The sequence below is a fragment of the Scatophagus argus genome, chromosome 12, assembly GCF_020382885.2.
Source record: "Scatophagus argus isolate fScaArg1 chromosome 12, fScaArg1.pri, whole genome shotgun sequence".
NCBI lineage: Eukaryota > Metazoa > Chordata > Actinopteri > Scatophagidae > Scatophagus > Scatophagus argus.
Window position 1 is genome coordinate 16,087,129 of NC_058504.1, and position 13,742 is coordinate 16,100,870.

A 13,742-nucleotide genomic window follows, 5' to 3' on the forward strand; every position below is an offset into this window, starting at 1 on the left:
CAATCCCATTTTTAAAAGCTGTAGTATTCACCTGCGGATCCTGTAATATGATGGGTTCGTTGGGCGAAGAGTCCTTGGTCTTGTTCTTTTTGTTCTTGCGATTGGTGCTCGGAGTGGTGGCAACACTCGCTCGCTTCTTACCAAAAGCTGTAGTGAAAGTGGCGGAGGTGGCAGATATACCGATGGTGGTGGTGGTGGTTGCACTCGGAGGCTCAATGGGAACCTCTGTTTCTGAAAGGGGATTAAATTCAAGCAGGGACGTTACCAAACACTTAATTCTAGTACAAAAAAAGTGCAAATGCTAGAAAACACCAGTTCTGCAGTTTCTTAACTTATGGCAAAAGTCATAAATTGTTACCATCAGCTGAATCCTCCTTCTGCTCCTGCATCTCAGAGGAATCTTCCTTTGTTTTCTGCCCCTCCTCTTCCTCCTGCTTCCTCTTTTGCTCCTCCTTCTTCTTCTTGCGTTTCTCCTTACGCTTCTCTCGTTTAGCAGCCAGAGCTTGCTTCTTGCTCTCCTCCCGGGACTGTCACAGACAACACCAAGTCATAAAAATCAGGCTTGTCCTCATCTAGTGTATTCACTGTGTTCAGAATGTGATAAGCTCCCAAAGCACAGCCACAGGGTGTGACATTACCTTCTCCAAGTCTAGCTCCTTGAGGAGAATGCTAGCATTCTTGTTGGCCTCAGCTGCCTGCTGGTCTTTGGCTTTGACAATGGTCTCCATGCACTGGTGGCACTTCTTCAACAGCTCCTGCAACAACAGGAAAGCAACAGCTAGAGTTAAAGCTTTGCTAACATCTCTATCAGTTATGTCACTTCCAATAAGTGTAGCACACTAACTGAAAAGGAAATCGATGCCTACCTTGTCAGCAATTGTGGCGATATATCTCATGCACTCAATATCTGATGGGAACTGGTTGACTTCCTTCACAAGATACTGCACCACCTTCACATGACCCTATAATGTAAAATGTCATTAAATGTAAGTAAATTGTTTGATGACCAGAGGTTTGCCAAAGCACAGCATGATCCACTAATAATCAGGCTTCTGGTAAACTATGCACCTTGCGAAAAGCAGCCATGAGTGGGGTAATCTTGCGGTTGTCTGCAGCATCCACATCAGCACTGGCATGCACCAAGAGCTGGACAACGTCAAAATGACCACCATTTGCTGCCAGCCAGAGAGGAGTGTTCCCTTTCTTGTTTCGTACATCGATATGGGCACCCCTGCAAAGACAGAACCACCAAAAGAATGCCTTCATACTTGTACCTCCCCAGCATTAAAGGTGAAAAGCCTGACTTGGAAAACAAAGCACCTTTTTTTAAAAACACATTGGCAGTTTCAATGAAAGCAGCTATACATCTCTTTATTGACAAGCACAATGTCACATCAACAAATCACCTCAACCTGCAGGAAATTCAAACTTACAGCTTCAAAATTCACTCAATAACAGAAACGATTGAAGATTATCTCATTACAAGAAAATTAGAAGTTCTGTAGAGACACACCCAAGAGCACTCACCTGTTGATAAGCAGCTCACAAAACTTGTAGTGGCCTTTATCTGCAGCAATGGTGAGGGCAGTGTCTCTGGATGAGGGAACAGGTGGAGCATTGACATCGGCGCCTTTGTCCAGCAGCACTCGGCCCACCTCCGCATAACCTCCGGAGGCTGCCTCCATTAGAGGAGTAAGGCCAGTCTACATGAAGTGAGAATATTTAGAAATTAATTTATTAGGTCTGGACACTGGAGGTGCATGCGCCTTGGTGAACATGATCCAAACTTCTCACCTTAGCACGATGCTCTACGTTGGCCTTGCGATCAAGCAGCAGACTGACGACCTCCGCCCGCCCCTGAAAGCAGGCTAGTGTCAGAGCTGTGTTTCTGTTGGTCTCAATCTGGGCGTTGATGTCAGAGCCCATGTCTAGCAACAGCTTCACTGCTGGTACATGACCATTCATAGCTGCCAGCATCAGAGGAGAGATTCCCAGCTTACTGCCAGTCCTGGTGAGAAAATAAACAGTTTAGAAATTAAAAACCTGTGTAATGTGCATTAAGAAGCACAACATGAATCACTGAGTATTTGTCTTGATTTCAGTTAACAACATTTTACTACAATTCAGCAATTTAACGTGTATTTTCACTTTCTGCAGATGAACATTTATCAAATTAGCAGCTTATTAAGTTTCAGAGCTAATTCCTTACAGCTTCCTAATTTCAACCGAGATAATCACTACTTACTTTTGGGTGTGGCTAGAAACCAAATACACATATAATGGAGATGTTGTACTTGTTTGGCGTCAGGTGGTTAAACTTAAATGTCTCTGGACTACTAGTTCATGCACTTTCAGAAACTAACAACGCCACATTCAGATTAAGAAGATGTTTGACGGTTGAGATGCTTTTAATAGCAAGAATCGCTGCACCCTGCCCATGACTGGCTTACATTGATATTCTTACCCTAACCACACTCACTCCTCATGCCTAAGCCTACCCAACAAAAATAACCAATCAGAGGCAGAGTAAAGCAGGTCTTATCAGAGAAATAGCGAGATTCATAATAACACGACAATGAACTTAATGTGGCTGGACATATTTCACTTTTATGAAGGGGGCAAAATGAATACTGTGTTCTTGTTGCTCACCTGGAGTTAATTTCAGCTCCAGCATTGAGCAGAATCTTGATGATGTTGACATAACCCCCAGAAGCTGCCAGGCTAAGAGGCGTGTAGTCAGAAACATTGCGGTGTTCCTTATTGGCTCCCCGAAGCAGCAGCAGCTCAACCACCTGATCAACACAAGTGACAGTCACACAGCAACGTTAAAGCCAAGAAAATTATCGACAGGAATGTCAATACTGTGAAGGTAAACTGAAAGAGCATGCTCTTACCTCCTGGCGTCCACCAGAGCAGGCCAGCGAGAGGGGCGTGTCTTTGGTTCTCTCTGACTGAGCCTCAATGTCACCCCCTTTGTCCAGGAGCACTTCTACCACTCCCACGTGGCCAGCAGTAGCAGCCAGGATCAGAGGAGTAAAACCTGTGGATGGAAGGGGAAGGCTTTTTATCATTCATAATACTATGGAAATACATTTCCTATGCTCATTTTACCATCATGCTTTCAAACCTTTTTTGTCCCGGTGTTCAATGTTGGCTCCCCGTGCAATGAGGACAGACACAAGCTCCTCATGTCCTCCTGCACACGCCAGCGTCAGCGCTGTGTCATGGTTACTCTCCGTCTGTGAAAGCAAACAACACCTCTTACCAGGGTAGAGGACTGCATACATGTACTCACTTGGATTTACAATTTCAAGATTTCTGCCATGTCAAATTGGCACTGTGTCTTACATGTGCATCTATGTCAACAGAGGGGTAGAGGGGCAGGACCGATGGGGGTGAGGCGATGTTTGCGGGCATCTGTGTGGGTGGCTGGGACAGGGGTGTGGGTGAGGTTGTAGTGTTCAGCATGGGCACACGGCTGCTCACAGCTGCAACAGAGAAAAACAGAAAAGAGTTCTATGAGCATACAGATCAGGGATTTCACACACACTTGCACCTAATGAGTGTCAACTACAATATCAGGTAAGCTTCAACAAGAAATACACTTGCCTGCCATGATGTCATCCAGCGTGTCTGTGAGCGTTTGTGCAGGTGTAGCTACCATGAGCCCATCTGGAGCCTGCTGAGGTATCATTCCTGGGCCTAACCCAGTCAATTGTTGACCCTGCTGCTGTTGGCCGAGCATCTGCTGCCCTACCAGTACCCTCTGCAGCTCTGGGCTGGTGCTTCGCGGGTAGTCTGCAGGGTTGTAGTCTGGCAGGGGTTGGATAGGGACAAAGGCAGCCTGAAGAGATGGCGGAGGAGGTTGGGGCTGCGCCTGTGGTGAAGGGGGCAGAGGAGGCTGCTGTGGCGGCTGTGGAGGCTGTGGCCCATCCCTGTACAGGATTGTGCCCACCTGAGGAAGCTTGGGGTAATCGTCCTCTTCTCCATCTCCCTCTTCCTCTGAAGCTTCCTCTTCATTATCATCTTCCTCTTCCTGAAATTTAAGAGAAAAAGTCTTCAGAGTCAAAAAAAACATTGTCAGAAGACACCCCTAACATAAAAAAATAAATAAATAACAGTTTCACCTCTTCCCCATCGTCTCCTGGCTGGTCCTCTTGCTCCCCATCCTTGTTGGCCTCTTCATCTGTGTCAGAGCTGGTGTGTACTAGGGCACCAGGCGTAATGGGCAGGGGCCCTGGAGCAGACGTTGTACTTCCAGGCCCCGGACCTGGGCCCTGGCTCTGTCCGGCCTCCTGGTCCTCCTTTAAACCCTTCGCCTCCATGTACTCTTTGGTGAACTGTTGCTGTGTTTTCAGCTGCAGCTGGCGTTCCACCTTCTGCAGCTCCTTCAAGATTTTCTTCTTTTTCTGCACCTTAGTGGGTGACAGTTACATCCCTATTTGACTAACTTCTGATACATGCTATGTATGTAAAATAACATCAAATGTGGATATGCTTGCAAGGTAGTTTCCATCTTACTTAAAATGCTGAAACAATGTTTCAAAATGAGATCTTAAATGAATGATGGATTATACCTGCTCCTCTCTGCTTTTCTTCAGCTCCTCAATTTTGTCTTTGGTGAGCGGCTCCCCCTGAATGAGCTCTAGTGACTGAAGCTGGGCCTTCTCAATAGCACTGATTCTCTGGCCCAGCTCATTCAGCTTTCCCTCGGTCTCCTCCACGATGCACTCTAGAGGCTGGCATAAGTGGAAGGGTGGCAAGGGCTCCGCTTCAGGCCCTCGGCCAACAGAGCTGGGAATACCGGGCTGAAGGGCCGCCTGTCTCTGCTTGGACACGCCTGGATTTGAGCAAAAGGATCAAAGAAGTTGAGAATTTAGATGATTGAACAAAAAAATACTACAAAACTGGGGCTGACTTGCTTAGTAAAGTCCACATTCATACAGTCACTGGGTGACAGGACTTGTAGAAATGAATACCTTTGCTGGAAACGGGTGGGGGTGTGGCAATGTTTGAAGGGGCTCGGTCGGGCTCCGGAGGGGGAACTACCGTGGGGAGAGCTTGGAATGGGACACGAGGAACCTGTTACGGTAGAGGACATGCTTGTTTTAAGTGATGCAAAACAACTATTAGATCTACTTCTTACAAGAAACAGACATATATTCCCAAGGAGAACATTTATAAAAAGTTCAACTCATTACTGTATTTACCTGAGAGGCATCTTGTGAAGGGGGAGTGAGTTGGGAAAGGTCAGGAGCTGGGACAGACAGGATATTGTTGGGGTAGTCCAACAAGTAGGAAACCACATTAGTGTGGCCACCCTTAGCAGCTTCTATCAACATGGTTGAACCATCCTACAAGGAGAAAACATACATGGTTTCAATGATGGCCACTCTACACATATGGACAAGCATAAATATTCTAACTGGTCTAACTCTATGTCCAGAATGCGTGTGCGTTTGTGTTACTTTGAGTCTGTGTGTAGGATCTGCCCCATGTGCCAGCAGCAGCTCCACCACAGCCAGATGTCCTCCAGCGCAGGCCAGAGACACCACTGTGTGATCATTGTTGGCAGTAGCTCTGTTCACATTAGCACCTGGACAAAAGAAGAAACAAAACATGAACTCGACATTTATTATATATGGCTCTCATTACATATACGCTTTTGTACTAATCACCCTATGAGTGTAAATCCTTCCATGATAAACCATTTTCTAGTCAAACTGTTGAAATTAATAAATGCCAGTGTTCAAATAAGTTTTAAGAGTTCTATCTCATTATATGAGTACGTATTAACTTATTAACCTTCACCAAATTAATATTCCAATTTCTCTCTCCGCCTGTATCAGAGAGTCACCTGACATATTTACCCCCCCCCAGTGTGTTCATAGACAAACAATACAGTCAGATTTGATGAAAAAATAAATAAAATCTGAAATTTGAAAAGTAACCTTTTAACTGATTTGGGCAAAAATAAATAACAACTTAAAAAAAAAAAAGTACATTTAAGTTGGCTAATCTAAACAGTTAGCCAATGTCACACCTTTGCTGATAAGGAACTGCACTGTACAGAGATGTCCTGCCCTTGCTGCCTTCATCAAGGGTGTCCGCCCCCCTTCAGACTCGTGTTCCTATTGGACAAAGGTGAAGATGCGTTCGTTCGAACATAGTTTAGTATAGAAGTTAAAAAGAAGAGTTATATACATTCTGAAAACAAGCTCTTGTGGTTCTACCAGCTTCAAACCTTGATTCCCACTAAAGAGCATTCAGTTTGATGGAATAACACTTACACACAAAGACATGCATTTTATTATGCATCTGTTCCGGTGTTTTCTAAATCGATGTAAAACACGGGTCAATCATTACTGACAAAGTGAATTTTAAGTTCATGGCCTACCAAGTTAGCTCCAGCCTGCAGCAGCACATCCGCCACGTCAGTGTGTCCGTTCTCACACGCATACGTCAATGCTGTGTCACCCGTTGCTGTGGTGGCATGAACATTTGCCCCTGAGTAACAAAACCCGAGAGATTAGGACTGTAAGTGCACAAGAAAAGCAAAGACATTTTTAAACACATTCAGGCTTGTCTGTTTCCTAGATCTGCCCTCGTTTTTCTTGCCCACCTGCAGCCAGTAGGTATTTGACCAACTCCAGATGGCCTTCCTGTGCAGCCTCCATTAAAGGTGTGGAGCATCCCAGCTCAATGTCAGCACCCGCCTTGATGAGGAAATCAGCCACTTCCAAGAAGCCTCCACAGCATGCTAGAGTCAAAGCTGTCTCCTGGGTCTCCTCTGTCTGGGCATTAATGTTAGCACCTGGACAAAAAAAAAAAAACAAAAAAAAAAACAAGAACAGATAGAGATTAGTGACTGTTAGTTTTCAAAAGTGCAAAATACACAATTTCATACCTCAAAAGACCTCAAACATTCTTATATAATTTCCTAGATTACACTGATCATAGCCAACAAAGTCAGCTTCCATTTACCAAATGCAGGTGCAAAACTTGCTTACCTTGAGCCAGCAGCAGTGCTACCATCTCCTCATGACCTTCTCTAGCTGCCTCCATCAGAGGGGTGTAGCCCTCATCATTTACCTGCACACCAACAGAAGCATCAGAAACTTAAACATACTTAGGTTTAAGTATGACTCACTACAGCATTACTCTGATGTAGAACTCAGCCAGTGTTTTGTGTCTATCTGTAGCACAGAGGATGAAAAATGTCAATTGAGACTGACATGGTCGACATCTTGACATAAAATGTGTGGGGGTAAAGGAGAGAGAGACCACAAAAACCATTGGAAGCAATGTCATTTGGCCAGGCATTTTGCAATCTTGAGTCCTTCTTCTGTCTAAATTAAGCTTCAAATAAAAGCAATGAAATAGGGCCATTTTTTTTGTTTTTCTTGCTTGTTGTGCCTTGCATTAAAAAAAACACATGTAGTCAGTTTTATAAATGTCTGTTAAACGTCAATAACAAATTAAAATTAAACCCCTCGCTGGTATGATATTAAGCAGAATATATGACAGCAGTAGCAGGACAAAAATTCAAAAAATGCTCTACAGCTCCACAATTCATTTATAAAGACATAGCTATAGGAAGAAAAAGTGCAAGGAAAGTGCACCCTCTCCTCTATTTTATGGTCTTCCTCAAAACTTGTGTTGACATTCAGGAATCTGGCTCTTCACACACCTCCTCCAAGTTGGCTCCTCTCTCTATGAGCAAGGCTGCCAGCTCCACATGTCCTCCACAGGCTGCAAGGGTAAGGGGTGACTCGAAGGAATCGGCTGGCATGTTGACCTGCGCACCGCTGTCCAACAGCAGCCGTGCCACCTCCACATGGCCGTCCTGGGACAGCGAGACACACATAGAGAATGTAGAGATAAGCACCTGAATAAATATATGGGATCACTTTTCCTCTTAAATAATCAGAAAGTTATCCAATTCTTTCAACATAAACGGAATGTTTTTTTTCAAATATATGTTTTCAAATATAAACAAACATAAAAAAGTAGAAGGGTGAACTGAAATGAATCTTGAAAAGAAAATGTTCAGGTGTTTAGGTTTGGGTCAGATGCTCACCATGCACGCCTCCATCAATGCTGTGTGCATCTCATCTGTTTTATGTTCCTGGTCTGCTCCAGCCTCCAAAAGAAAACGCACCATATCCAAGTGGCCTGAGGCACACAAACAAAAATTAATTTTCTAAACATTTTATCACTGTTAAATGTATTACAAAAGATCATAGTAATAGCACATAACCTAAATATAAACATCAACAGGACAAATACTAAATTTAAGTTCTGACCTTTATAGCAGGCAAGCGTGAGAGCACTCTCCTTGAACTCATTGGAGTGTGTGTTGATTCCAGCGCCATACTCCAAAAGTACCCTGGCCACTTCCACATGGCCAGCACTGGCCGCCTCCATTAGAGGTGTGTGTCCGTTCTCGTTGTGGTCCTCAATGTTAGCACCCTCTTTCAGCAGCACTTTCACCACATCAACGAAGCCACCAGCACATGCGTACGTCAAAGCTGTGTTACCTGGAAGACAGCAGGGGATAAACTGAGTACAAAGGAAAGAGAGAAAAGCAATTATACAGAACTACTGAGAAATGAAAGAGTATTATACCTGTGGAGGATTGAGCATTAACATCTGCTCCATGGACCAGAAGAAGCTTGACAATGTCCACATAACCTCCGCTTGCAGCAGCCATAAGTGGCGTTATGTCCCCCTTGATGCCCCTGTCCTCCACATTGGCATGCATGGCCAACAAAACCTGAGGATGAGATGAAAAATATGTATATATGCTGACTGACTTTTTATACAAAACACCTCATTTTTCAAGTACTTTTTACTGCATATTTATTGTGTGTATATATTATATTTTTTACTTTTTTTCTTTTAAAAAGAATATGTCGGTAATTCCTGCTATGCTTGAGCCACTGCACCGAAATTTCGTTTGTGATGAAAATCCAAATGACAAATAAAGAAAGTCTAAGTCTAAAAGGTTCCCACAGCAATGAACGAGTGATACCATCATGATTTCATCTTTGCTTAGCAGAAAGGTTACTTCAGTGAAGAGATACTATATCACTTCGAAACATGTAAATCACAATTATGGTAAATCACATTCCAGCCCAACTCTCCTTTGATATACCTGTGCAAGTTCATAGTAGCCGGCTGAGCAGGCGAGGCACAGCAGGCTCTCCCCTTCCTCTGTGTGTTCGTTGACGCTCCGTCCCTCATCCAGCAATTTGCGTACTGCGTTGACATCCCCATCTGAGCACGCCTCTGCTAAACTACGGCTGAAAATAACCAGACTGCTACAATTACTGCCACTGTGACAGGTGATCACACATACGCCTCACAATTACGCATTCACTTCCGAGGAGCAAACACGTGTACGCATGCAAACATAATGTGTGCAACTCACACTAGAGAGAAATTCAATTTATCATATGAGATATATGAGATATTGACTCATTTCTAACTATAATAAACTGTGGACAAGATAAATTGGCATATAACAGTGTTAGCATGGGCGAGATACATACTTGTCGGCTTGGCCGGCGTTGAGTGTGTTTTCAGCTCTCATACGGGTTAGGGCTGCCGCAGCTTCATCCAGGGCGCAACTCACAGATGAAGTAAGTCGCCGTAGCACCTCGGGGTCTGCAAAAGCTTTACCATCGGCAGTGGACAGTTTACCGATGCCTGCCGAACACCAAAAGGGCAGAGGTGCATAGGGCAAGGCAAACCACAGGGGAGCACAACCACACCAGACCAGATGAAGAAGCAAATCCAGTCGAGCCAATCCAATCCAGGGTTAGTAGCAGCATACAAAAAGAAAAAAATATCACACAAAGACACAGACACACACAAGCATTTGTTAATATGGCTTAATACCCTTTTTCACTACATTCAATACACCATCTATGATTCTTAATTGCTATAATTTTTTCAGTGACTGGGTTAAATGGTACAAAACAATATCCACTGGACTACAACGGGAATTCATGTCTGGGTAAGAACAGATCTGTGAGCAGATGCAGAACGAATACACTAAGGGAGGTAATATTAGCTCCAAAGGTTAGCAGACATCAGATTCAGGCTGTTAATGATAGAGGAGAAAGAGGTCTCATCCTGGGTGAATTATAGATGGGTAAGAGACAGAGAATGTGAGAGAAGCGGAAACTGGAAAGAGTGGTCAGCAAGAGAGAAAAAGTACAGCTGGGAGAAAACCAAAATGTTCTGCCAGAAAAAATGTGTTGTCTATGTGTGTTTATCATGAAAGAGAAAAAAAAACAAAGAGGAGGATGAGAGGGAATCGTGCAAACGGGAGAAAAAAAAAAACCAGCTTTTGCTAATGACGTACACTGATCTCTTTCAGAAGACAAGGGCAGTTTCCTGAACAATGACATCGTTCAAGTGTTGAATCTGCTGGTTTACTTTTTAAGGTCATGTGTAAATATGAAGCAAAAAGAGCTAAGAGGAAAAGGAAAAAAAAGTGTTGGTTTTGAACTTTTTGGCCCTGGCCTCAACCCATCCATTGGACAGGAAGAACTGATCTCTGGTCCTTGTAGTCCTCCTATGTTTTCGTCAGCAGGCCTGTGACTCATGTTAAACTTAGTACGGCTCCCAGACAAGGATTTCGCAATGGTGCATAAGGCAGAAAGAAACACGACGTTGAGGAAGTTGATCATTAATGTTTTACTGTATGTGAGGTCCACATTCTCCGAGAACACAAGAAGGTCACTGAACCAAAACAGGCTGAACATACATCTGTATTAGACACACTGTAAATAACTCAGATGACAAGAATGAAAAACAATTTTTCTAGCCATATTTAGAAGGCCTATTTGTACATTTCTGAAACATTCACAATTTCTACAGCTGTGAATCACACTTACTGGACAAGTAAGCTCTCACTCACTGTGGACTACCTGGACAGTTAGTAGACATTTTTGCTTGAAGTGCACGTTACTGACTAGCCACTGAGCTGCCAACACCCACCCTACCACCAACTCACTATGTAATCTGAGTAAACATTTTTATCCAAGTGCATAATTAAAATTTCAGCCAGTGTTTGAGAACAGCCAACGCAAAATTGTGAGTAACCTAACATTAAACCTCACTGAATTTCTTAAAAAAGTAGTTGACATCTGTTATTTTGACAATACCAAATCAAAATTTCCTTAGTCCCTGAATGAGACCTCCCTGGGGCCATTACAGCACAGCACAAAGGTGTTTTGATTGATGGAATCCAATGCAATTCCCAGATGAAAGGGATGCTAAGTGTGTTTACCCATAAGCACCTGTTTTTACACTGTTCGCCCCGAAACTCTGACAAGTTTACACAGACAACACGATCATAGCTGTGCTAAAATTAAATGTCAGAACAGGTTTATATACCAAATGCATTTAATATACAACTGATGATCTCACTAACCTGGCAGCACCGATAAAACTACACTTACATACATACTGGGGCACAATTGAGAACTACATTAAGGTAGTTTTCACCTGGGTCACATTAACTTGACATCTAATGAATTAATAATGTTTGACATTGAGGATAATATCCACAGAGACATACAGTAGCCTACAGGAAATACTGTACTGGCTACAAACCAGGACAAATAAATTAGGGAATTGTTTTGTCATTTTTTTTCTCCACAGCAGCTAGATATCTCTGTGACTTTTCTGACAAATGAGTACAATTAAAACAGTAAATTAAATCAGACAAAAAGGTGTACCACAATAACTGAACAGTGATTTATAGCTTTCAATACATGTACATGACCAATTCTGAAACCCGAGCAAGACAGAGCAGTCCTTTACTACGGTGATTTCCTTTCTCACACAAATAATCTATTTGAAGAAGAAGAGTCATATTTAGGTTTTCAGGTGATGGCCATTATCTCAGGTAGCCTATTAAGTACTAGATAATATGCAGGCCACACTCCGCAGTTCAGCTACCGTTCACAGATCTTAAAAATACTAGCCAACATGAGAATTCTCATTCTGATTTATTTTGGTCCACTTTTAGTTGGTAATTACTTATGCAGCCATTTATTATGGATCATTACTGCAACGAAATGCTACGATTTTTCTGAGTTTGACTGTTTTATGTCTGCTCTGGTGCTGTTTTTCTGTAACATTTTTACTGCTGCTCTCTGACCTTTATTGAACTTGCTGGGTTAGATACAATAAAAAAAGTTTACAATATATATTTTTTTTTAATTTAACTGTCTGTTCTTTTTGTTGGTTATATTTCATTTGTTTGAAAGTATTTACTTTTCCCATAAGCTGTCATTTTAAATGTTACTAAATTCATTAGTATTCAACTGATTTGAAGTGTCTGAGTGTGCAAGGTCCTATAAGTAAACCACCCCAAGCATCTCTACTGTATGGTGCCTGGTTAATGTCTCAATGACAACATTTAAAAGCTGAGAATACTGGGATTTATGTTTTTGGAGAATTTATTTAAGTTTAATTAAGCTTGATCAGTGTGCAAAATCATGGTTTGACAGAGGAGTCACCTGTGACTGTCAAGATTAAACAAAGCACAGGAATTAAATCTTGTTCATCTTTCCCATCCTTTCCCAACATAAAGCTGCAAAGAATCCCTAAACAGAAAATGTAAGAGTTTTAACTCCAAAGGCAAACCTGTTGAATAATTACTGTAAACAATTTGGTTTCACATTCAGTGATACTCCCGTAGGTGCATTGTTTTAACCCCTGAAGTATTAAAAACATATCCAAATTATCACAAGTTTTACAATCTGTCAAATCAATCTGTCAATCTGGATTTTTTATTTTAGTGTTTTCAAACCTGTATGGTTTCCGATGCTAACAGCTGTTAATGTCTGATCAGGTTGTTTCCCAACCTTCTCTGGCTTACACAGACTTAACACCAACAGTTTATGGACATCTACATCATAACACTGCTCTAAAGTACCACTAGAGTTCACACACTCTGCAGGGCACACTTTAATGTAAATGTATAAAACATATTTCAATTTAGGATAAGTAAAGGTAATAGGATAGTGAGAGGTTGTGTAATGGAATTTAATTTCTCTTGTTGTTGTTCACAACTTGATGATGATTTCTGTCAAACTTTTCTCATCTCTTTTCCAAAAACACACAAACTATCGTCGCTGACAATAAAGACATAAACGCTGGAATTCAGCAAGGAACGCCAACTGCGAAGGGAGTAGGACTGTGTTTGAGGGTGTAATGGCACACACCAGCAGTCAGTAATGTACCTTAGTTTACAGTCATGGTTAGGTAAATTTTCAGTGGAGCAGAGAAAAAGAGTTGGGGAAAAAATATGTCTTTTGAAGGGACATTGTAGCAGAGCTCAAGCACCTTGACCATATGCTAAAGTCCTGTATTCGTTATACTGACAATGTGGGGAGATTGTCTCACCTTCAAGTCTGTTTTTGTCTCGTTCCACTAATCAAGGAATTCGCATGATGCCGTTGTAAATGATGTGCTCAAAACGTTTCAAAAGACAAACCTGACTTCAGCTGAACAAGATTAGCATACAGGAATGCTTGCTGACAACGACATCACATGAGCTTGACTGACCGAGATAAGCCAACTAGCATACTACAGCCATTAAACAACTGGTGTGCTTCAAGAATACCTTGGACGCAACTTAAGTTAGAAAGTTTCTGATCTGTGCGTGTGAGTAAGAGGACATACATAGAGTGTTCTGACAGTCACTGTTTGGTTCACAG

General features: G+C 42.4%; 1 protein-coding gene across 5 annotated transcripts in view; it reads right to left on the bottom strand.

The window, feature by feature from the left end:
• Positions 1-13,742, bottom strand: part of ankhd1 (ankyrin repeat and KH domain containing 1) — a 28,275-nt gene that overhangs the window by 7,253 nt on the left and 7,280 nt on the right. For 2 of the 5 annotated variants that reach the window (XM_046405609.1, XM_046405605.1), the window contains exons 3-29: positions 9,555-9,711; positions 9,158-9,320; positions 8,629-8,776; positions 8,307-8,540; positions 8,081-8,175; positions 7,691-7,852; positions 7,011-7,092; positions 6,623-6,814; positions 6,398-6,507; positions 6,044-6,131; positions 5,469-5,596; positions 5,211-5,354; positions 4,980-5,082; positions 4,578-4,840; positions 4,128-4,415; positions 3,610-4,036; positions 3,349-3,488; positions 3,128-3,239; positions 2,895-3,040; positions 2,650-2,792; positions 1,795-2,008; positions 1,528-1,703; positions 1,069-1,231; positions 867-962; positions 639-755; positions 359-527; positions 32-231 (exon numbers count right to left, since the gene is read on the bottom strand). In XM_046405609.1, the coding sequence (XP_046261565.1) occupies positions 32-231; positions 359-527; positions 639-755; positions 867-962; positions 1,069-1,231; positions 1,528-1,703; positions 1,795-2,008; positions 2,650-2,792; positions 2,895-3,040; positions 3,128-3,239; positions 3,349-3,488; positions 3,610-4,036; positions 4,128-4,415; positions 4,578-4,840; positions 4,980-5,082; positions 5,211-5,354; positions 5,469-5,596; positions 6,044-6,131; positions 6,398-6,507; positions 6,623-6,814; positions 7,011-7,092; positions 7,691-7,852; positions 8,081-8,175; positions 8,307-8,540; positions 8,629-8,776; positions 9,158-9,320; positions 9,555-9,711 (4,460 nt within the window). The remainder of the gene's footprint in view (positions 1-31; positions 232-358; positions 528-638; positions 756-866; positions 963-1,068; positions 1,232-1,527; positions 1,704-1,794; positions 2,009-2,649; positions 2,793-2,894; positions 3,041-3,127; positions 3,240-3,348; positions 3,489-3,609; positions 4,037-4,127; positions 4,416-4,577; positions 4,841-4,979; positions 5,083-5,210; positions 5,355-5,468; positions 5,597-6,043; positions 6,132-6,397; positions 6,508-6,622; positions 6,815-7,010; positions 7,093-7,690; positions 7,853-8,080; positions 8,176-8,306; positions 8,541-8,628; positions 8,777-9,157; positions 9,321-9,554; positions 9,712-13,742) is intronic. The other 3 variants (XM_046405608.1, XM_046405607.1, XM_046405606.1) reach the window with 3 other exon arrangements.